Genomic DNA, 25,775 nt, shown 5'->3' on the forward strand with positions numbered 1-25,775 from the left:
GTCCTTTTTTATTGCCTGGTGAAGATTTTCGTCAACAAGCTTCAGAACTGCTCCTAATCTCATGGACACAGGAAAAGACGTCGCTTGCCTAGATGGTTGCATCAAATTACATTCCACTGTACATGGACAGCTATCCTTGCCAATACTGGGGTAAATAATGCGTTACACATGGTTCACTGCCAAACTGCGCGATGAGAAAGAACCTTATCTGAGTGTAAACAATTTTGTTTTTCTATAGATACCTTCAAACAACTACGCAACTATAAAAACGCAGCGTTCATAATGTGTGCAAGATTCCCGAAAATTACTGCTTCCTCTTGTCACGATGGGTATCACGTCCTCATGTATAAATAATCATCTGTGAACTAATAAAAGTACATAGTGCTATATACGAAGTTCTCATGTGTGCCTTACAATCCCTCCCTGGGAATTTACGAGGGTGAATCAAACGAAAACCTTAAATATTTTTTAAATATTATTTATTGTGCAGAAGTGTACAAAGCTGTATCACTTTTCAACATAATCTCCCCCACGCTCAATGCAAGTCCTCTAGCGCTTACAAAATGCATAAATTCCTTTAGAAAAAAGTTCTTTTGGTAGTCCGCGCACCCACTCATGCACCGCGTGGCGTACCTCTTCATCAGAACGTGTTTCCTCCCATTGCGTCTTTTAGTGGTCCAAACACATGGAAATGACTTGGGGCAAGTTCTGGTGAGTGTGGTAGATGAGGAAAACACTCAAAATGCAGGTCTGTGATTGTTGGAACTGTTGCACGGGCAATGTGGGGCCTTGCATTGTCATGTTGCAAAAGGACACCTGCTGACAGCAATCCACGTCGCTTTGATTGATTGCAGGCCGCAGATGACTTTTTAGGAGATCTGTGTATGATGCACTGGTGACAGTGGTCCCTCTAGGCATGGTATGCTCCAAAATGACGCCTTTTTCGTTCCAAAAGAGAGTTAGCATAACCTTCCCTGCTGATGGTTCTGTTCGAAACTTCTTTGGTTTTGGTGATGAGAAATGGCGCCATTCCTTGCTCGCTCTCTTCGTTTCCGGTTGGTGGAAGTGAACCCAGGTTTCGTCCCCAGTAACGATTCTTGCAAGGAAGCCATCACCTTCTCGTTCAAAGTGCCGAAGAAGTTCTTCACAAGCATCAACACGTCGTTCTCTCATTTCAGGAGTCAGCTGCCGTGGCACACATCTTCCAGACACTTTGTGAAATTGTAGCACATCATGCACAATGTGGTGTGCTGACACATGACTAATCTGTAAACATGCTGCAATGTCATTCAGTGTCAGTCGGCGGTTTTCCTTCACTATGGCTTGTTCTGTGGAGTCACAACTCGTTGTGCCTGACCTGGACGAGGAGCATCTCCCACTGAAGTCACACCATTTGCAAACTTCCTACTCCATTCGTAGACTTGCTGCTGTGACAAACATGCATAACCGTACTGAACCGTCATTCGTCGATGAATTTCAATAGGTCTCACACCTTCACGACGCAAAAACCGAATAACAGAACGCTGTTCTTCTGTGGTGCAAGTCGCAAGTGGGGCGGCCATCTTTATATTCATACTGCGACGGTGTGTGTGTGCATCTGCACTATGCTGCCACCTACAGGCCACTCTGCACGCTGTCTGCAGCACGCTTACCAACTTATAGGATAAGGGCACGAAATTTAGATTTGTTATTACAAATTTAAGGTTTTCATTTGGCTCACCCTCGTATTTGGAATCCGGAATTTTCTTTGCCTTTCCTTCGCATGGATTATATGAAAATCTAAGAAATACAATATTTTGAGCATTATTTTCTATTTATTTCCAGTGTAAGTAACGTGTAAATTGAAAAAAATAATGAATAAAACTCTGCTCAGGAACTCAAACCAACGGCGCTCTGGTTGCCGTTCTTTACTCCTTTCGCTGTGCCAACCGCTGGGTATGAACGAAGTTAACAAAGGCACCTGCACCAAAAATGCTATTTTTTTCTGAATGTTCGGTCATCTGCATCTCCCACTTCCATCACTTTCGTAACTGGCCAAACCCTGCATATATAAGAAATTTGGACGAAATCGGTGATGACAAGTAGACGCGGTTCCCTAGTAAGACGTGCATCAACATCTACATCTACATCTACATCCACACTCCACAAGCCACTTGACGGTATGTGGCGCAGGGTACCTTGAGTACCTCTGTCGGTTCTCCCTTCTATTCCAGTCTCGTATTGTTCGTGGAAAGAAAGATTGTCGGTATGCCTCTGTATGGGCTCTAATCTCTCTGATTTTATCCTCATGGTCTCTTCGTGAGATATTCGTAGGAGGCAGCAATATACTGCTTGACTCCTCGGTGAAGGTATGTTCTCGAAACTTCAACAAAAGCCCGTACCGAGCTACTGAGCGTCTCTCCTGCAGAATCTTCCACTGGAGTTTATCTATCATCTCCGTAACGCTTTCGCGATTACTAAATGATCCTGTAACGAAGCGCGCTGCTCTCCGTTCGATCTTCTCTATCTCTTCTATCAACCCTATCTGGTACGGATCCCACATCGATGAGCAATATTCTAGCAGTGGGCGAACAAGTGTATTGTAACCTACTTCCTTTGTTTTCGGATTGCATTTCCTTTGGATTCTTCCAATGAATCCCACTCTGACATCTGATTTACCGACGATCAACTTTATATGATCATTCCATTTTAAAACACTCCTAATGCGTACTCCCAGACAATTTATGGAATTAGCTGCTTCCAGTTGGTGATCTGCTATATTGTAGCTAAATGATAAAGGATCTGTCTTTCTGTGTATTCCCAGCACGTTACACTTGTCTACATAGAGATTCAATTCCCATTGCCTGAACCTGCGTCAATTCGTTGCAGATACTCCTGCATTTCAGTACAATTTTCCATTGTTACAACCCCTCGATATACTACAGCATCATCCGTAAAAGACCTCAGTGAACTTCCGATGTTATCCACAAGGACATTTATACATATTGTGAATAGCAACAGTCCTACAACACTCCCCTGTATCACACCTGAAATCACTCTTACTTCGGAAGACTTCTCTCCATTGAGAATAACATGCTGTGTTCTGTTATCTAGGATCTCTTCAATCCAATCACACAATTGGTCTGATAATCCATATGCTCTTACTTTGTTCATTAAACGACTGTGGGGAACTGTATCAAACGCCTTGCGGAAGTTAAGAAACACAGCATCTACCTGGGACCCGTGTCTATGGCCCTCTGAGTCTCGTGGACGAATAGCGCGAGCTGGGTTTCACACGATCGTCTTTTTTGAAACCCATGCTGATTTCTACAGAGTAGATTTCTAGTCCCCAGAAAAATCATTATACTCGAACATAATACGTGTTCCAAAATTCTACAACTGATCGTTGTTAGAGATATAGGTCTATAGTTCTGCACATCTGTTCGACGTCCCCTTCATGAAAATGGGGATGATCTGTGCCCTTTTCCAATCCTTTGAAACGATAAGCACTTATAGAGACCTACGGTACACCGCTGCAAGAAGGGGGGCAAGTTCCTTCGCGTTCTCTGTGTAAAATCGAACTGGTATCCCATCAGGTCCAGTGGCTATTTCTCTTTTGAGCGATTTCAATCGTTTCTCTATCCCCCTGTCATCTATTTCGATATGTACCATTTTGTCATGTGTGCGACAATCTAGAGTGTTTCAGTACCATTTTGGTCACAGAGTGTCTGGACATTTTGTTTTGATCCCCCTACCGCTTTGACAGTGAGTAGAGAACTGTAGGTGTACACGTCTCCAGATCGGTGAGACCTGCTGATGTGGAAAGCTCCACCAGTGGCAAAGCGCGGAGCACCGACGGCGCGTAGGCCTACCTTGTACTGCATGACATCGACGGCCTGCGTGAAGCCTCCGTTGGCCTGCGACTCGAGGCTGTAGTGCTGCGCGAGCTGGCGCTGCAGCCGCTGCGCCTGAAGGCAGGCCTACCTTGTACTGCATGACGTCGACGGCCTGCGTGAAGCTGCCATTGGCCTGCGACTGGAGGCCGTAGCGCTGCGCGAGCTGCCACTGCAGCCGCTGCAGCGGCAGGTGGACCTACCGTGTACTGCATGACGTCGATGGGCTACGTGAAGCCGCCGTTGGCCTGCGACTCGAGGCTGTAGCGCTGCGCAGGCTGCTGCTGCAGCCGCTGCGGCATCAGGTGGGCCTACCTCGTACTGCATGACGTCGATGGGCTGCGTGTAGCCGCCGTTGGCCTGCGACTTGAGGCTGTAGTGCTGCGCGAGCTGGCGCTGCAGCCGCTGCGCCTGAAGGCAGGCCTACCTTGTACTGCATGACGTCGACGGCCTGGGTGAGGCTGCAGTACTGCGCGAGCTGGCGCTGCAGCCGCTGCGCCTGAAGGCAGGCCTACCTTGTACTGCATGACGTCGACGGCCTGGGTGAAGCTGCCATTGGCCTGCGACTGGAGGCCGTAAAGCTGCGCGAGCTGCCACTGCAGCAGCTGCAGCGGCAGGTGGACCTACCGTGTACTGCATGACGTCGATGGGCTGCGTGAAGCCGCCGTTGGCCTGCGACTCGAGGCCGTAGCGCTGCGCGAGCTGCCGCTGCAGCCGCTGCGGCGGCAGGTGGACCTACCTTGTACTGCATGACGTCGACGGCCTGCGTGAAGCCGCCGTTGGCCTGCGACTCGAGGCCGTAGCGCTGCGCGAGCTGGCGCTGCAGACGCTGCTGCAGGTCGGCCGACACATGCCGCCGCGCCAGCAGCGCCGCCACAGACAGCGACAGCTCCGACAGCAGCAGCGCGAACAGCAGCGCGAAGTACTGCGGCACCAAAGCACACTCACACACACACACTAACACTGTGCGCTCCACTGTAATTGTAACGTGGCCCTGCACACAAGGTACAGGTAACGAGGGAAATTCCCCTGCAGCACTCCCCTCAGATGTAGTGGTAAAACGGCTCAGTGGATAGCCCGTCAAAAACTGAACTCAAATCTTGCGTGAAAACGAGAACAAGGTGTACTGAACTGTGAAAAAAAGATACAAACCAGAAACAGAGATCGGTTCAAGCTCAAGATACACCAAGAAGAAATGCAGATGATAAACGAGTATTCATAGGACAAATATATTATACTAGAACTGACATGTGTTTACATTTTCACGCAGTTTGGGTGCATAGATCCTGAGAAATCAGTACCCAGAACATCCACCTCTGGCCATAATAACGGCCTTGATACGCCTGGGCATTGAGTCAAACACAGCTTGGATGGCGTGTACAGGTACAGCTGCCCATGCAGCTCCAACACGATACCACAGTTCATCAAGAGTACTGACTGGCGTATTGTGACGAGCCAGTTGCTCGGCCACCATTGACCAGACGTTTTCAATTGGTGAGAGATCTGGGGAATATGCTGGCCAGGGCAGCAGTCGAACATTTTCTGAATCCAGAGAGGCCCGTGCAGGACCTGCAACATGCGGTCGTGCATTATCCTGCAGAAATGTAGGGTTTCGCAGGGATCGAATGAAAGGTAGAGCCACGGGTCGTAACACATCTGAGATGTAACGTCCACTGTTCAAAGTGCCGTCACTGCGAACATGAGGTGACCGAAACGTGTAACCAATGGCACCCCACACCATCACGCCGAGTGATACGCCAGTACGGCGATCATGAATACACGCTTCCAATGTGCGTGCACCGCGATGTCGCCGAACACGGATACGACCACCATGATGCTCTAAACAGAACCTGGAATCATCCGAAAAAATTATGTTTTGCGAATTGTGCACCCAGGTTCGTCGTTGAGTACACAATCGCAGGCGCTCCTGCCTGTGATGCAGCGTCAAGGGTAACCGCAGCCATGGTCTCCGAGCTGATAGTCCGTGCTGCTGCAAACGTCGTCTAACTGTTCGTGCAGATGGTTGTTGTCTTGCAAACGTCCCCATCTGTTGACTCATGGACCGAGACGTGGCTGCACGATGTGTTACAGCCATGCGGATAAGACGCCTGTCATCTCGACTGCTAGTGTTACGAGGACGTTGGGATCCAGCACGGCGTTCCATATTACCCTCCTGAACCCACTGATTCCATATTCTGCTAACAGTCATTGGATCTCGACCAACGCGAGCAGCAATGTCTCGGTACGATAAACTGCAATCGCGATAGGCTACAATCCGACCTTTACCAAAGTCGGAAACGTGATGGTATGCATTTCTCCTCCTTACACGAGGCATCACGACAACGTTTCACCAGGCAACGCCGGTGAACTGCTGTTTGTGTATGAGAAATTGGTTGTAAACTTTCCCCATGTCAGCACGTTGTAGGTGTCGCCACCGGCGCGAACCTCGTGTGAATGCTCTGAAAAGCTAATCATTTGCATATCACAGCCTCTTCTTTCTGTCGGTTAAATTTCGCGTCTGTAGCACGTCATCTTCGTGGTGTAGCAATTATAATGGCCAGTAGTGTATGTAACATTAAGCGACTCCGAAGAACCACGGCGTCGTGGCTGTGTGGTTCTGGTGTTGGACTGCAAATCGGGTGATCCGACTTCGAATCTCCCTAGTGCACCATACTTTTTTTTGCCACAATTTTATGAACTCTCCGACCGGTCACTGGCGTGTCTGTTCTCTTTCTGTAGTCTTGGCAATTGTCATACTATACACTGCTTGTAGAACATGAGTCATGTCGTAAGCATATATTACCGTCGTGAGTAAATGTGATGAATAGGCAGAGCCGGCGAGATGTTTCCTAGCCCTGTCATGTGAACTATGTTACAACGAAGGAATTCAAGAGTCAAAACTTCCAAGAAGGAACGCAAGAGGCATAACACGTGGTACTTGTGTGGAGTAGGTAGGTACGTACATCTGGAGGTCCCTTCGTCAAACGTCGCTGTTGCAGACGGACGTTACACCACGATACAGACCAAAGTTTGAATACAGCGAACAGAGACGTCAACGAGCGGACAGACATATCTTAATTTTATGAAAACAAGGGACCGTTTGGGGAAGACTTGAACACGGATTTCTCCCTTCGCAGTTCAACACCATGACTGCCATTCAGAGTTGCTCGTTGTTACACATGCTGATTTTGGACCGTTCACTGTTCCTATTTTGCTTCTTTTTCCACAGTATACCTCCTTCCTCTTTTCATGCTTGATCTGTGTTCAGTCTACGGGCTATCCAATTGGCGATTTTACCACTGAATCGGAGGAGTGTGCCATAGAGAGTTCCCCTTGGAAGTCAAAGTCAGTAATTCGCCATGTAATGTTAACCACAAGAAACTGTCACTGGTTTATTTAATTGACTACGGGATGGCATTTGATTATGTGGAAAAAGAGGCAACAAAACAGACAAACATTACGGAATTTGGTGTTGAAAATAACTAAACAAATCTCTATTTGCTAGGCGAATGATGTCAGACATAGGTAAAAAGAAACTTAGAGTACTATTCTTACTTTCATTACATAATATCATACGGGATTTTTTTCTGAGGAAATTCATCAACTCAAGCTTAAGTTTTCCAAGTCCAAAAACGTGCAATACGAGTTATTCGTGTTCTGAACTCAGAAACATTCTGTAGAGGGCTTATTAATAAACTGGGGATACTAACTACTTAATGCCAATGTATATATCCCTTAAAGAAATTTATCATTAAAAATATATCTTTTTTTTCAAACCAACTGTTCAGGTCATGGAATCGATACTAGACATAAGGTTAACTTTCACAAACATTTAACATCACTTGCTTTAGTCCAGAAAATTGTCCACAATTCAGCAATATACATTTTCAATAACACGCCAGCAGTCATAAAAAGTTAAACTAATAATAAAGTTCAGTTTGTAAGAGTTTATTGATGTTTATTGGTGCCCAGGTCCTATTCCATTGACGAATTTCTTAGCAAAACCGATTGGTCTCCGTGTATGTTATTAATAATATTACATAATGTTAATATTGGGTACAATCTGCCTTCTGCACAAATTTTTTGCAGTAATGAAATCATTGTAAATGAGCGCTGTAAAATATTTTTTTATGTTATTTTAGTTTGATGAAGAGTGGCAACAATAGCCTAAAATCGTCATTGCACTTAAGTGTATTGAACAATTAATATTCTTTTAAATATAAATATGCTTAGGGTTGCTTTTTGACCGATTCCACTTCCAGCAGGGCAATTTCGTTTGGGATCTGTGGAAAGTATATTAGCATATTTGTTCTTATTTTGTAAATATTTATTGTGTATTCTTATTGTTCGACTTGTTCCTCATCCCAGATTATCTTCAGCTTTAGATCGCACGAGCGCGCTGCAGAGGTGTAGCAAAAAAACTGGCAAGGGAGCCCTGAGTGCGAGGTCGCACGTTTAATCTCTAGTAAGGCTCATTTTAAAGTGTTGTGTTAACAATTAGGACAAGAAAAGTTTTAGCTGCTAATGACTCACCATGTGCATCAGTGCGGTGACAGAAAATCAGTGTCCGGGAGGTGCAGAGATCAACCTTCTATGGGATGGATCTATTACACTTCACAAAATGGACATTCAAGAAATGTTAAAAATAAACCATTAACTTGTACCATGAACACCGAATGAAAAATGCCGCGCTACATTGATCACAAAGTTTTGCACCATCAAAACTGAAGGCGAACCCTGGGAGTTACAAACCGCGAAGAGCATTCAGCTAGGTTTCCACTCTTAAAGAACGCGTGTAGAATCATGTTGGTGTAACAGAATGGTAAGAACTGATGGAATGTGTGGCATGCTACCGAATGCGGAATAGTCTACAGTGGACCTTATCGTGAAACTGACTATCCTTTAAGGTGCAGCCGCGGGCAGTGCTATAATATGTTTTATAGACATCCAGAGGCTGAGTTTCTTCTTTCGTTTCAGCTAGTACGAACTGCAAAGTTACACGCTTTTCAGGAGGGACACTTTGCTCTAAAGGTTCAAATGGTTCAAATGGCTCTGAGCGCTATGGGACTTAACTGCTGTGGGCATCAGTCCCCTAGAACTTAGAACTACTTAAACCTAACTAACCTAAGAACATCACACACATCCATGCCCGAGGCAGGATTCGAACCTGCGACCGTAGCAGTCACGCGGTTCCAGACTGTAGCGCCTAGAAACGCACGGCCACTCCGGCCGGCTGCCCTAAAGGAGTATGATTTTTTTTTTTACGTATACCAGGAACCAAGAGAAAGAAAGTTATATTGACCAGCTATTAGCCAAAATCAGAGCTCATACCATAGTTGTGGTTCTCTTACGTCCATTTTCCCACTCTTGCTTGCTGTGATGTAAATTTCCCTACTGGCCTTGGAAAATCACGCACACGAGATCGAATAGTAGGAGCCAGAGTACCCACGACTTCTTGCAGCACAGTAAATAACTTCCAGCCAGTGTACGGTCCAGATTAACAGTCGTCATAATTGTATACGAATACGTTAAGGCATTGATGTTAGTTCATCTAGACACAACTCTCTTGGTACCTCTAATTTCCTGGGTCCCTTTCATAAGCATTTCTTTTTCAAATCCCGACTGGTAAGAGTTGAAAACAAATTCCTTACTGAACGCTGGGATGAATTTGTTTATCTCATCTACAAATTTTTATGCCGATTCTGCGTCTGCTGTGCATTGTCAAATTGACGCTTTGTTTGAAATTTCCTTACCTTACGTTTTGCCAATCCTGTAAGACTCTCTGAAGTTACGCAACCATCCACTGCTGTCGTGAAATCACTGTAATCTACGTCGCGCGCAGTTTGATGTATATAACCTAGTAGGTCACTGTCATGCACATCTTGTAAATTGTATCGAGCAGCCTAGAAACGAGGAAACACCAGTTTTTGTGAAAAGTGTGCCTTGTCCTCCACTGAATATTCGTAGTTTTTCTTATCAATTACACGGTCATATTGCTAATTCGATTTTTTTTTTACCATGCTGAGGACGATCTTCCATTTGCGTAACTGTGTTTACTCCCGCTCCTTTGGCAACGATTGCTCTTTACTACGTTTCACTGCAGACGGGAATTGCGGCTCTCTGTCCGACAAAGAAGATTAACTACAAGGCCCGATACCTGTTGCAATATCACTTTCACTTGTTAAAGTGTGTATCGTCATCACTGCACTCGACATTTACACTGTCCGCACAGTGGAGCGTAAATGGCACCACGTATTCCACTGACTCATCTTGCAGGAACGCTGATATTTCAAGGCCACTTCTGTCTCAATCTGCGAAATTCCTTGGCTTCGTTTCTGACAAAATGTCAGCTTTGGCAACTGTTGTTGTAGATATAATACGATGTTTGCTTTGTTTATCGTTGCCATTCCTCTACTTTGTAGCCCTGTTGTGACTTTGTAGCCCTGTTGTGAGTTACTCGTCGACTAAGCAGTTCAGCTACGCTCTGTAGCCTCATGTTGTGTTCTCCATTGGATACATCCAGTCCCGCCCTTTGTTAATCATTAGCAGCAAATATTGTGGCTGCATGGCAGACAATATATGGGGCATCGAATGCCATAAACTGCATTGGCCTCTTGCGACGTCCCGCTCAAGGAGTATCTTGTAAGTGTAGGTCGACACCAAAAGATAGTAGGAAGAAAAGAGTTTTTCTGCTAGGCAGTAGACATTGCGTGGGTACAGACCAGATGATGCATGAAAGGATAGAAACTGAGACATGGTGCCGCTGGCGCCAGGGATCTCGAACTTAGAATGGCATCGCTGCCATCGATTATGGAGTCACCATCTTTGCGTTCCGCGATTCAGGCCGGTGGTCGGGTGATTAACGAGGAGAGAAAGGAGACAGCGGAGTGGATATTCGCAGGGTCGGAGGTGGCTTGTTGACGTTTACCGTGAGGCCTGTGGTACGACGCCTGTACGCTATGGGCAGGGTCAGCAAGAGGTCACGGCAGTGACTTGATGGGACCTCGGGTTCGGTATCGCGGTGGTGCACTGTTGTGTTTTGGGGATTTTCTGCTGCGAGGGCATGTATAGGTTCTTGTTACTGGCCATTGAAATTGGGATGTGTCTCTGGCGTGACGGAGGAAATGTGTGATGCTCGCCGCTGTTGCATGTGAAAACGCTTCGTCTGCCTTGTGTCTGTGCAGGAAATTAGGTGAAGTAAATAGCTGATACCACGGCGACGTCTTGCTCTCACGCGTTGTTGAATATATTTCGGAATTACTGAATGGTGAAGATATCCCACGTGTAAAGCAAATGAAGGTACCGTTCTATTCTACTTAAATCTGTGCCAGTTATATGTGCATTTATATGCCCTTCTGTATTTGCAGAAGTTATAGAAGCGTGTAAACAGAGAGGTGTGTGAAAAGGGATGTAAAGTTGAAACCCAATAAGTGAATACACTCGAACTCTGTATTACTAAAGGTGCCTTTCCATACCAGTACCTACCTTGGGTAATAAGTGTTATTCAGAGGTTGTCATGGTACTGTACGTAATTATTATACACAAAATTGTTTATTCTGATTATACTAAATTGGAGATGTAAGATCGGTTGTCTGCCGCTGTAAATTACTATTGTCTCCTCTGTGTGGCAGCCTAGCATTGTCAGTGGCTTCAATCATTACTCCTGTCATATTTAGAGTTTTGTATTCGCGGGTTTGCTTAAGCTGACACTGTTGAGTTGTAAGACCTATAAGCAGACAAGTCAAACTGAGTATTCTATGAGCTCAAGACGATATTCTACTACGTGGTACCTTAGTTTGTTATAGGTTACAAGTATTTTACGTGTTATTAATATTCTGCTGTTTGCTTTGTCTAAAGAGGAGCTAGTTCTGTGAAGTAGTCGTTTCTATTTTATTAGTGTGTTGCGCGTTGTGTCTTTTCATGTCAATTGTTTTTAAGAATCTACAAATGACTGTGTGTATGTTGCAGGTAGCTGAAACTGACGCGTTCACAGGGGTCGCGTCCTGACAGGGTCGATAGTGGCCCTTTTTACTACGGCACATCCGGCTATCCTCCTTCAGTACATTTGTCTCGCTTATATCGTTACTACGTTTGTCGAGTGAAATTAGGGCTTGCTGTAATCACCTTATATGTTGAAGTTAAGTATCTCCCTTGGCAGGGCGCGAACCTTCGTGGATATAGTCGTATCCTCATCTGTAAAGATTGATAGTGTTATTCATTTGTTCTCGTCACATGCATGATTATTTATCTTGTTATATGTAATGTCAGTAAAATGTAAGTGTTAGCGAGGTCCGAATTGGGACGTTGTATTCTCTTCTTGTGGAAACAAGTTTAAGTGATTTTATTCCCTTTTTAAGTAGCATTTAGATGGGTACGTTTTACCTCCATGTTTGGTGTTTTTATGGCTTCCACGTTAATTAAAATTACAATAAAGGTAAATTTGGCAACGGAGGGTTTCGTGTATTTATTAGTTGCTAAGTGAATCCTAAGTTAAGTGCAGGTACGCTACAAGAAACTGGGTACCAGGTCACAAGTATAGTGAGGCCCGATGAGAGAAGACGCAGAAAATTTGTTTAAAATTTTTGACAAAGTGGATCGGGTTATCATAGTAGGTTGAGCGGGAAACGGCCGGATAAAGACAGAAATTACGGTGTTAGGGATCACCTGACTGGAATAGGAGTAGCACCCACACACACAGGTGTGAGTTTTGTGGAAGTCCTATAGTGACATGACCAGCCCTGCTGTGAGCCTCTTCACGCTGAGTTGAGCAGGAAGCCACTGACGGAAATTAAATCTCAAATGAGATGGGGATGTAGTATACGCGGCCAACAACTGCATGAGAGGGGGAAAGATGTGTTGGCTAAGCTTCTTGCAGGAAATGTACGGGGGCCATCATCATACGAAGCAAGATCCCTGTGGCTACTGGTGTCACAGAAGTACTGTAGTTTTCTTTACGTGAGAATCAGGATTCAGACGTTAAAATAACAGAGCATCCCCACAAAATGCCTAAGAATGAACAGGAAAATAAATGTAGCTTATTTCATCACAATATTAGAGGACTGAGTGATAAGGTAAAAGAGCTTCTCATCTACATCTACATCCATACTCCGCAAGCCACCTGACGGTGTGTGGCGGAGGGTACCTTGAGTACCTCTATCGCTTCTCCCTTCTACTCCAGTCTCGTATTGTTCGTGGAAAGGAGGATTGTCGGTATGTCTCTGTATGGGCTCTAATCTCTTTGATTTTATCCTCATGGTCTCTTCTCCAGGTATACGTAGGAGGCAGCAATATACTGCTTGACTCCTCGGTGAAGGTATGTTCTCTAAACTTCAACAAAAGCCCGTACCGAGCCACTGAGCGTCTCTCCTGCAGAGTCTTCCACTGGAGTTTATCTATCATCTCCGTAATGCTTTCGCGATTACTAAATGATCCTTTAACGAAGCGTGCTGCTCTCCGTTCGATCTTATCTCTCTCTTCTATCAACCCTATCTGGTATGGATCCCACACTGGTGAGCAGTATTCAAGCAGTGGGCGAACGAGTGTTCTGTAACCATCTTCCTTTGTTTTCGGATTGCTTTTCCTTAGGATTCTTCCAATGAATCTCAGTCTGGCATCTGATTTACCGACGATCAACTTTATATGATCATTCCGTTTTAAATCACTCCTAATGCCTATTCCCAGATAATTTATGGAATTAACTGCTTCCAGTTGCTGACCTGCTATACGGTAGCTAAATGATAAGGGATCTTTCATTCTATGTATTCGCAGCACATTGCACTTGTCTACGTTGAGATTCAATTGCAATTCCCTGCACGATGCGTCAATTCGCTGCAGATTCTCCTGCATTTAAGTACAATTTTCCATTGTTACAACCTCTCGATATACAGCATCATCCGCAAAAAGCCTCGGTGAACTTCCGATGTTATGTATATTGTGAATAGCAACGGTCCTACGACTCTCCCCTGCGGCACACTTGAAATCACTCTTACTTCGGAAGACTTATCTCCATTGGGAATGACGTGGTGTGTTCTGTTATCTAGGACCTCTTCAGTCCAATCACACAATATGTCTGATAATCCATTTGCTCTTACTTTGTTCATTAAACGACTGTGGTGGTGGTTGTTGGGATGTTTAAGGGGGACTAAACCGCTAAGGTCATCAGTCCCCCATTCCAAAAAAAAGGCGAGACAGAAATGCATGAAGCAGGTAAAACCCCAAGGGGAAGGAGACTCCCCCCCAGGCCCTAAAAGAACACAAATGCGGTAACGAACACTACAGACACGAAGACACCAGACAAAAGGAAACAGAACAAAAGTAGATGACCGGAGACTGGTTGACTGACCACGACAACAAAAAAGGGAAAGAGTCCACCAACCGACTACACTAAAATCTGCAACCAAATATGAGACACTCGAGGACAAGAGACACACAAAGGGAAAGGTGCAGGACCACTCTAAATGGAACCATAAAAAGGACTAGCACGGATAAAATGTAAAACACTGTCAGCCATGGAGGCATCGTCGCATAAAATCAAAGGCAAGGTGCCCGGGAGATTAAAAGACTGCCGAAGGGTGTGCAGTCGGGGACACTCCAATAAAACGTGGGCGACCGTCAGCCGGGACCCACACCGACACAGGGGGGGGATCCTCCTGACGCAAAAGATGGCTGTGCGTCAGGTATGTATGGCCGATGCGGAGCCGACACAGGATAACAGACTCCCTGCGAGAAGACCGCAGGGAGGAGCGCCACACATCGGTCGTCTCCTTGACAGCCCGCAGTTTATTTGGGGCTGTCATGCCACGCCACTCAACAGACCACACCCCAAGCACCTTACGGCGCAACACCAGCTGCAGGTCGCGAGCTGTGAGGCCGATCTCCAAAGCTGGGGCGTCGATCGCCCCTTTGGCCAGCCTGTCAACACGTTCGTTCCGCGGGATGCCAACATGACCTGGCGTCCAAACCAAGACCACCGAACGACCAGAGCGGGCAATGGCGGAAACAGACTCCTGAATAGAGGACACCAGAGGAGAAGAGGGATAGCAGCGGTCGATGGCCTGAAGGCTGCTCAGGGAGTCACTGCAGATGACGATGGACCTACCTGAGCAGAAACGCATATGCTCAAGAGCGCGCAAGATGGCCACCAGCTCTGCAGTAAAAATACTGCAGCCAGCCGGCAAGGAGCGTTGCTCAACATGGGCAGTGTGAGCAAAAGCGTAGGCAGTGCGACCATCAACCAGGGAACCATAAGTGTAGACAGGCTCACAGCCCGGAAATGAGGCGAGGAGCGCAAGAAAACGGCGACGGAGGGCTACAGGCGGAACCGAGTCCTTGGGTCCCTGCGCCAAGTCTAGACGGACAGACGGCCGGGGCAAACACCAGGGAGGCGTAGGTGCACGGACCCGGAAGGGAGGCAGAAGAGGGAATGACCCCAGTTCCGACAGCAGGGACCGGACGCGGACAGCTACGGAAAGCCCAGACCTAGGTCGCCGTTCGGGCAGATGGAGGACCATGGCAGGGAAAAGCAGGCGACGATTGGGATGGCCTGGCGAGCAATGCACGTGGACAGCATAGTCGGCGAGCAGACGATGGCGGCGAATCCGCAGCGGGGGAACCCCGGCCTCCACCAGTAGACTATCCACGGGGCTAGTGCGAAAAGCGCCAGTGGCAAGCCGAACCCCACAGTGGTGTATGGGGTCTAACAACTTCAACACTGAGGGTGACGCAGACCCATAGGCCAGGCTCCCATAATCAAGCCGGGACTGCACAAGGGCTCTGTACAATCGCAGCAGCGTGCAGCGATCTGCACCCCAAGACGTGTGGCTAAGGCAGCGGAGGGCGTTGAGGTGCCGCCAGCATTTTTGCTTCAGCTGAGTAACATGAGGAACCCATGGGAGCCGGGCATCAAACACGAGTCCCAAGAAGCGGCAAGTGTCTACCACTTCAAGCAGGTGGCCGTCGAGGTAAAGTTCAGGATGAGGGTGGACCGTCTGACGCCTGCAGAAGTGCATAACTCGAGTCTTGGGTGCAGAGAACTGAAAACCATGAGTCAGAGCCCATGATGCTGCCTTGCGAACGGCGACTTGCAGCCTGCAGTCGGCGACTCCCGTAGTCGTGGAGCTAAATGAGATGCAGAAGTCGTCGGCATACAAAGAAGGAGACACCACGACCCCACTGCTGCAGCCAGACCATTAATGGCCACTAGAAATAAGGAGACGCTCAACACTGAGCCCTGCGGGACCCCATTTTCCTGTATATAAGATGAACTAGAGGTGGCACCAACTTGCACCCGGAAAGAGCGGCGCAATAAAAAGCTTTGAAGAAAAGCCGGGAGCCGACCACGAAGACCCCACTCATGCAACGTGGCGAGGATGTGATGCCTCCATGTGGTGTCATACGCCTTCCGCAGATCGAAAAATACAGCAACGAGATGCTGACGTCGGGCAAAGGCCGTGCGGACAGCAGATTCCAGCCGCACCAAATTGTCCACTGCAGACCGGCCTCGACGGAAGCCACCCTGGGATGGAGCGAGGAGACCGCGCGACTCAAGGACCCAACACAAACGCCGCCCCACCATACGTTCGAGCAATTTGCACAAAACGTTGGTGAGGGTAATGGGACGATAGCTGTCCACCGCCAGTGGGTCCGCACCGGGCTTCAAGATGGGGACAATAACACCCTCTCGCCATTGCGACGGGAACACGCCTTCGCTCCAAATGAGACTAAATATCGCGAGAATGTGTCTCTGGCAGTCCCTGGAGAGATGCTTCAGCATCTGCGCGTGGATGCAGTCTGGGCCTGGTGCTGTATCAGGGCAATCGGCGAGGGCAGCGAGGAATTCCCTCTCGCTGAAAGGAGCATTGTATGTTTCAGAACGACGCGTGTGGAATGAGAACGGCGTCCGCTCGGCTCGCTCCTTTAGAGAGCGAAAGGCGGGGGGATAAGATGCAGTCGCAGAGCTCTGAGCAAAGTGCGCGGCAAGCCGTTCAGCAATGGCGGCAGCGTCCGTGCAGACAGCGCCGTCCAAGGAAAGCCCAGGGACACCCATAGGGGTCTGGTCTCCATAAATCAGCCGGATCCGGGACCACACGAGCGAGGGGGAGACACGGGAGCCCAAGGATGGGACATACCTCTCCCAGCACACCCACTTACGCCGTGCAATAAGACGACGGGCCAAGGCACGGAGCCTCTTAAAGGCGATGAGGGTCTCAAGAGACGGGTGCCGGCTATGATGCTGGAGAGCCCGCCGACGGTCGCGAATAGCCTCAGCAATCTCCGGCGACCACCAGGGTACAGCCTTCCTCAGAGGGAGGCCAGAAGATCGGGGGATGGCAGCCTCGGCCGCTGAAATGATGGACGTGGTTAAAACACGGACCACCTCGTCAATGTCACCCTGTGGGGGAGACTCAATGGCTGCAGCAGAAGTAAAAGCCGGCCAGTCTGCCCTGTGGAGAGCCCAGCGGGGCAGGCGCCCAGAAGAATGACACTGGGGTAGTGACAAATAGATGGGAAAATGGTCACTACCGCACAGGTCAGGGTGCACCCTCCAGTGGAGGGATGGGACAAGTCTGGGGCTGCAAAGAGAGAGATCGATGGCCGAGAACGAGCCATGGGCAACACTGAAATGCGTGGGAGCACTGGTGTTCAAGAGGCTAAGGTCGAGCTGAGCCAACAAATGCTCCACGGCCCGACCGCGGGCATCAGAGACAGTCCCACCCCATAGAGGGTTGTGGGCATTGAAATCGCACAGAAGCAGCAATGGTAGCGGGTGTTGAGCCAGCAGCGCAGCCAAGACATGTCGGGGGAGCTCCCCATCCGGAGGAATGTAAACAGAGCAAACAGTAATAGCCAGCGAGAGCTCAACCCTGGCAGCAACTGCCTCTAAAGGCGTCTGAAGGGGTACTGGCGAGCTACAGACAGAGTGGTGAACAAAGAGGCAAACCCCACCTGACGCTCGTTGACAGGCAGCACGGTTCTTATAGTATCCCCGATAACCGCGAAGGGCGGGGGTCCGCAGTGCAGGAAACCAAGTTTCCTGCAGAGCAATGAAGAGAACAGGGGAATCACTCAGAAGCATCAGGAGCTCAGGCAGGTGGCGGAAACAACCGCCGCAGTTCCATTGGAGAATGGAAGCAGGAAGGGACTGGGAGGGCGTGAATGCGACTAAGAGGCAGACAGCGCTTCAGAGCCAACTGCCGCCACCGGGCGAGAGTCAGCTGAGTCCATAGGAGAGGCCCCCAAGGGTTCCGTGAGGGCGAGATCCGCGGCAGAGGCGAGGATCTCCACCTCATCCCCGGAGCCAGGACTATGTACAGCAGGCGGTGCTGAAACCGCCGGAACGCCCTTCTTCTTGGACACATGCCGTCCCTTCTTCTCACGTCGGCCCTTAGGGTGAGAGGGCTGGGAGAGCTTCTCTGAAGGAGCGTCGGAGGCTGACGACGACGCAGAAGCCCTACGACCAGCAGGTGGCGGAACCTTCAGCCACTGGCGGACATCTGGCTGGGAAGGTGAAGAAACGGAGGAAGGGAGAGCCCCGAGGGACCCCTTCCGCGAGAGAGGAACCGGCGGAGGCAACGCCGGCGGAGAAGGAGGGGGAGGAATCGAGCCTCCCGGTTGTGGAGCAGATGTCACTCCCAAAGTAAGCGTGGGGGGAGCGACAGAAGAGGGTTTGCCCCCAACTGCTAAGGGGGCAACAGAGGAAGGCTTGCCCCCAGACACGAGGGGGGCAGACAGAGATACACAGCCCCGAGGGCCCACTGAAGGCGGCACAGATGAGGCGACAACCGTCGCTCGCGTGGGCGACGATAAGGTGGCTGCAGCATAAGATGGTCGAATGGAAGCAGGATACAACCTTTCATATTTCAGTTTTGCCTCTCGATAAGTAAGCCGGTACAGGGTCTTAAATTCCATGATCTTCCGCTCCTTATGAAGAACGGGGCAATCCGGCGAGCATGGAGAGTGGTGCTCCCCACAGTTGACACATACAGGCGGAGGTGCACATGGAGAATCGGGATGAGAGGGGCGTCCGCAATCTCGACATGTAGCACTGGATGGGCAACAGGAGGACATATGCCCAAACTTCCAGCACTAGAAGCACCGCATCGGGGGAGGGACGTATGGCTTCATGTCGCAATGGTAAACCATCACCTTGACCTTCTCGGGCAAGACATCACCCTCGAAGGCCAAGATAAAGGCACCGGTGGCCACCCTGTTAGCCTTGGGCCCTCTATGTACACGACGGACAAAATGTACACCACGTCGTTCCAAGTCGGCTCTCAGCTCGTCATCGGATTGTAACAAGAGGTCACGATGGTAAATAATCCCCTGGACCATATTTAAGCTACTGTGGGGAGTGACGGTAACAGGGACGTCACCCAGTTTATCGCACAAGAGCAACGCTCATGACTGGACTGGGGAGGGCGTCTTGAGGAGGATGGACCCATTCCTCATTTTAGACAACCCCGCCACTTCCCCAAACTTATCCTCCAGGTGTTCCACAAAAAACAGAGGCTTCGTCATAAGAAAGGAGTCACCATCAGTCCTGCTGCAGACAAGGTATTGCGGTACGTAAGGCTCCCGCTTGGCACTAGATCGGCGTCCCTCCCATGGCGCAGCCAACGAGGGGAACGACTGAGGGTCATATTGTGCAGCATCAAAGTCTACTCTACCACGCTTAGAGACGCTGGTGGCCGTGCGACCACCAGCTTGGTGTGATTTATTGCGCTTCATTGCGCCACATCCGCCCAGATGCCACCTACTCCGAACGAGGGCTCTCCCCAAGGGCGCCACCCAGCCAAAGCAACGGGTACCTGGCCGATATCCCGTTGCCTGGAGTCCCCGTGCCCCAGACAAGATGGGCACATACTCCTTGGCATGCATGGGGAGGAAACAGCTCTGGCATCTGTAGTGCGATCCCTGCGTGGTCAGGGGGCTACCACCAAGAGGGTACATGACGACCCCACCACAATGGACTGGCTACCGTGCTGGATTTTAGGTGTTGAAAGGGTCCACAGTTGTCATAGGCACTAAGAAGAAGAGTGCGCACAAGGCGAGAAGGAGACAACCCAGGAGATGTTGGGCGTAGTCCCCCCCACACGACAATAGGTAACATGCAAGATGGTGGAGCATGATGGACCAATAGAAAAACACCACGTAAGGTGTCCTTCCCCAAATGGCACGCACTAACAATGGAAATTTGGAAAAAAAAGGAGGTCAAACCCAAGAGGGGGCCATCACAGAAGGCTGAAACGTTTGAGACTCCTTTTAGTCGCCTCTTACGACAGGCAGGAATACCGCGGGCCTATTCTTACCCCCGAACCCGCAGGGGGGTATTAAACGACTGTGGGGAACAGTATCGAACGCCTTGCGGAAGTCAAGAAACACGTCATCTACCCGGGAACCCGTGTCTATGGCCCTCTGATTCTCTGAGCTTCTTATCTGTTTGGAAAATTTGGGGAGCTCTGAAAACACAGACATTCTGTGCCTGTCTAGGCTTATAGAACCACCTTCGGAGTATTTTTCGACCGTTCCATTCCATAAAAGTACCTTGACATGAGCTACAAAAATGGCTTATTGCTGACAAAATATCCCGACCATGCTGTGCGGCACCATCGCGGCCACAAGATTTGCAATCAGATGTTCTACACCATTACCGGTCATTACCACCCAGCAATATTTCCGGCAATATATTTCTGGGTACAAGTGTTTGCACGGGGCCCCACTATTGCAACAAATGGGCGATCGCCAGCTAGTGGATGTGAGCCTATAGTTCACACAAGGAATGAAATCAGAAACAGTAAGAGAAACCGTGCCTGGTGAATGCATTCATTTTAAGTAAGGAGAGTGCTTTACAAAATTTAACTAGTGAATTGATGCTAAATCTGTACGCATGGACAGCACGTGCTACCTAATATGTTTCAAACCACCGTACAAGGAACTGGATTCTTCCGGGTTTCATACCTCGGTTTCTGTTGCTGATAGAAAGGTAGGATCAGTTGTTTTGGACAGCTCTTGGGCCAGGGGCCTTTTGTATAAACAAAAGAAGGTCTGTCGTAGTGTCGCCATCCTACAGTACAGGGCCAAAGTATGAATATTACATTCATCTACCTGCTTCGGAAAAAGGAGCTAATCGGTTGTTTCTTTTTGCATTTGATCTACGGTGGTCTCATGATGGCACCATTAGTTCATGTGCGATTCCTTAGAAAACACTCAAAAATAGTTTTTCCCAATTTTTTTCATTCCAAAACGGAGCCGACGATTCCAAGACGGTATGCACAGCATATGACTGAAATTTTTACAATGTATTCCTAAGATCAAGATCTCTAACAGAGTTCTAACTTTTCTTGACAATCTCTACCCGTTTAAGAGAAACAGAGGTCAAAATTTTAGCTCATGGGTGGTTCCTTATAGAACCCCAAAACGCGTTTTTTTATCATTTTTCGTACCAAAACCGAGCCTCGGATTCCAAGGCGGCTATGTACAGCAGATGGTTGTAACTTTTACGATATATTTCTACGATCCCGGCCTGGAACTGCCCTGAAAATATTATTGATATCTTTATCCGTTTCTGAGACAAAGAAGTTCAAATTTACTCTCCCTGTACACTAAAATAGGAACGTAAAATACGATGTAAAAATGTAGTTTATAAAGTGACGTAGGTAGGGTAAATATGCTGTAAAATGTCTCCGTTATCATCAGGAGGGCTCTGGCAACCCCATGTTGTAGTACAGAAGCATATACAAAACTTTTGTGCTCGTAAAAATTCAGTCTGATATGTAAAATTTATTTTGCGTTGTTTTAGCTTCACGTATGTTAAGTATCAAATTTTTACTGACCCATAGGACTGTTTTCATGAGTGGCAGGGAAAAGAAAGGAATCAGCTAAAAAATTCTCCTGTCAGAGCAGAAAAAAAGCAAATATGGTGCTGTTTAAAAGACTCTGACTGAAAAGTGGGGTACAAGCTGTCTCATTCTACCTTGCTCAGAATCTTTAAATATTTTCCGAAACATTTTAGCCGCGAACATGTTCGCACTGACAGAAAGGAGGTAGTGGCAGTGGGAAAGAGGCGGAAGAGTAATAAACAGTAGGCAGTGGTTGTGCTGTAGAAAGACTGAAGGAGACAGTGACAGTGTCAGAGAAAGAGAGGGACACAGTGGCTGTGGAACATAGCAGACAATGAGAGAACAGTGCTAGGAAAAGAGAGGAGATAGTGCCAGTGGTAGAGGAATAAAGAGAAGGAGAAATGGAAGGGGTGAGAGACAGTGCCAGAGTGTATGAAGTGACAACGAAGAAGAGGGGATAGTGAGTGAAAAGAGACTGCAGCAGTAGTAAGGAATGAATGAGGTAGTAACAATAAGAGAGAAGAAGAGGGAGACAGAGACATTGGGAGGAGATAGTAGTAGTAGGACAGAACGAAGGAGACTGTAGCTGTGAGACAGGAGACAGTGACAGTTAAGTAGAGAGAGAAAGAGATAATGACAATGAATTGGGTTGAGTGAGTGAGTGGGAATGGGCAAGTGGGTGTGGATGGGTGTGGACTACTGGGCGTGAGCGACTAACAGCTAGGGGAGCTCGTGGGAGTGACAGGTGAGTTGTGTATTAAAAAGAGTGTGAATATCTTCGCGTGAGAAACATTTGGAATAGCTTTTTATGGTGCAGAGAAAGGTGCTATGGGGCGGATGACAGCAACACCGCCCCCCTCCCCCCCTCTCCGTTTTAAGTCAGAATTTTTAAACAGGAGCACATTCGCTTCTTTTTCCCGATGGTGCATAACGATTCCGAATTTTATCACTGTGTCGCAATACCATTGCTAATATTTCACACACGCTATTTGTCCGATAACTGCTACTAGAGAGTGTATAGCAGTTATAGACTGACTGGCAATCACCGGTCGTTGCTTTTTTTAACGGTGATTCGTACGGAAGTTTGTGTGCCTCTTTTTTAAAGTTCACTATCCCTCAGTAAGCCTCATGGTACCAGAAGTTCGCAATTCTTTGTTAGGACTGAAAGATTTCACTAACGAAAGTTTGAAGTAAGAATACAATTTTTATTTTCTTTTTCTTCGCCACTACCCATCATTGTTTACATTATAAATCCGTGCTTCAGGTACATCACGAGATATTATGAAACTCATGGCACCAACTGCAAACCATGAGTATGAAGAGCCATTTGCGCTTCCAATCTTCCTATGCAACATTTTTGCCTCGTTTTTGGCGCAGGGTAGAAGACTTCGAAATTTTTTGTGTGCTTCATCAAGAGTGATTCAGGGCTCATCGGCGAAACCTTCGCTTCTGTTTTGGCAGACTGTCATATTTGCATACATTAATTTCGACGTCGCATAATTTCGGTCGTAGATGAATCGCATATGTAAATTTCACAGCTCTCTCGTTCGTCCACTTCCCCGTTGCTATACACAACAAACTCACAACAAACAACTGATGGTTCAGATGGCTCTAAGCACTATGGGACTTAACACCTGAGGTCATGAGTCCCCTAGACTTAGAACTACTTAAACCTAACTAACCTAATGACATCACACACATCCATGCCCGAGGCAGGATTCGAACCTGTGACCGCAGCAGCAGCGCGGTTCCGGACCGAAGCGCCTAGAACCGCTCGGCCACAGCGGCCGGCTAACAAACAACTATGAATCATGTGCCCGCACAAACTTTTGAACGAAAGCAAATCGATATTGTCTTCGCTCAAACACGTGCCTGCAGCGCTGTCGGTGAGAAAAGTAAGAAACAAAGGTGAGACCGAGAGGGGAGCATTTACGGACAAGGACAGAGAGAGATTCTACCCTGCAATACGAAATATACTCCACCCTTGGTGGAAAATACCTGCAACCTCTTGGCAATACGTTGGCAACGACGTGCAACATCAGAAATATTGCCTGGCGATACATCACAATTTCCGCAGTGGAGTAATGTTGATGGCAACGCTATTGTTGCCAAATATTGGCGTAAGATATGGCCCATGTAAAAGCACCTTAACAGCATGCGGAGTAAATGAACACTTACATTTTTCCGTGAAAGCTCGGATTTCCCGTATTTTATTACGATGGTCTGCCTCCCTCTATAGGTGGGCATCAACAAAATATTTTGGCATTGGAAGGAGAAAGCTGGTGACTGACATTTCATGGAAATATTTCGTTACAAAGTAAAACGTCTTTGTTTTCTTAATTGTCACCCCAAGTCGTTTATCATATCCGTGACACTCTCTCCTATTTCGCGGCAATACAAAAGGAGCTGTCCTTCTTGGAACTCTTCCCATGGTCACCGTCAATCGTGCTTGGGAAGGATCCAGTACCGTGCAGCAGCATTCCAGAAGCTGAGGACAAGTAATGTGCAGGTAGTCTCTTTGGAAGTTCTGTTGTACCTTGTTAGTATTCTGCTAATAAAACGTAGTATTAGGTTCGTGTTCCATGCAAAATGTTCTGTGTAATGGTTCCAATTTAAGTTGTTCGCAACCGTAAAACCTGGGTAAATCGACAGCCTATAAGTTTTTGTGTGTAAGTGAAATTTAACTTTATTACTTATACATGCGTAAGACCTCACACTTTTTATTGTTTAGGGTCAATTGCCATTTTTAGAATCATGCAGATATCTTGTCTAAATAATTTTGTAACTCGTTTTGATCTTCTAATAACTTCACCAGATGGTAAACAGCAGCACCATCTACAAACAAAGAGGGCAGTCCACATTGTCTCTCAAATCGTTTATATAGACTAAGAACAGCAAATAGCCTGCAGCACATCCTTGGGCAGTGCCGGCCACGGCGTGCCAGACTTCACGCGTGCGGTGTGTGCGGGCTGCGGGAGGGCCAACGCCCGCCATGTCACTCGACTTCGCTCGGTCCTTCTCAGAAGTATAGCACTCCTCAACACCAATGTCATTAATTTCTACAAATAACGTGTCAGGGAAGCTGTAACTTTAAAGCTAAATCAGTTCCATAGAAGGAGCAACGTTTTTTAAGAAACAAAGAACACAAACGTAACAAAGAGTAAATAAAACAACAACGTGTACTGTGCGCTTAATCTGGTTACGGTGGTTCCCAGTTACGCTCCCCTCCCCCAGTCCCGCCGTACAGCGTAGCTCCGGGGACGTAGGGATACTTGTATGTTTATGCGTCTGCCAGCTTTAGAACATCTCAGAGGCACCTATGGCTCCACCTCCAAGGCTGCTGGGTTCGTTGCAGGTAGTGGGCTCTCTATCCGCGTCGTCTCCTCTTTCTGCCGTTCCAGCGGTACAGGAGTAGTCTCCATCTGTCGTTGCTGTCCTGCCTCTCTCTCAGGCGACAGCATATTGTCAGGTTTCACTCGATCTATTGAGACGGTTTGCTGCTTTCCACGCAACTCTGTCTTCATCGTGTGGCTGTGTCTTGCTAATATCTTGACCGATCCAAGGGTGGTTACAGGGGCACTCGTATTGCATCTGTCCGAAACCGGTCAGTACCTCCCTTTCCTGTTCCAGTCGCTTATGGTTCGCGGGAAGAACGACCTCCGGAAGGCCTCCATGCGCGCTCGAATCTCTCTAATTTTACATTCGCGATCTCCTCGGGAGGTATAATTAGGGGGAAGCCATACATTCGATATCTCATCCAGAAACGCACCCTCTCGAAACCTGGACAGCAAGCTACACCGCGATGCAGAGCGCCTCTCTTGCAGAGTCTTCCACTTGAGTTTGTTAAACATCTCCGTAACGCTATCACGGTTACCAAATACCCCTGTGACGAAACGCGCCGCTCTTCTTCGGATCTTCTCTATCTCCTCCGTCAACCCGAACTGATACGGATCCCACACTGATGAGCAATACTCAAGTATAGGTCGAACGAGTGTTTTGTAAGCCACCTCCTTTGTTGATGGACTAGATTTTCTAAGGACTCTCCCAATTAATCTCAACCTGGTAC

At 47.9% G+C, this 25,775-nt stretch overlaps 1 protein-coding gene across 1 annotated transcript in view; it reads right to left on the reverse strand.

Moving 5' to 3' along the window:
* The window catches only part of LOC124620077 (CD151 antigen-like), a 206,088-nt gene that overhangs the window by 135,747 nt on the left and 44,566 nt on the right, over positions 1-25,775 (reverse strand). Inside the window, exon 2 of the mRNA XM_047146743.1 lies at positions 4,612-4,797. Coding sequence (XP_047002699.1) covers positions 4,612-4,797 — 186 coding nt within the window. The remainder of the gene's footprint in view (positions 1-4,611; positions 4,798-25,775) is intronic.

This window comes from Schistocerca americana, chromosome 6 (genome assembly GCF_021461395.2).
Source record: "Schistocerca americana isolate TAMUIC-IGC-003095 chromosome 6, iqSchAmer2.1, whole genome shotgun sequence".
NCBI classification, from domain to species: Eukaryota; Metazoa; Arthropoda; class Insecta; order Orthoptera; family Acrididae; genus Schistocerca; species Schistocerca americana.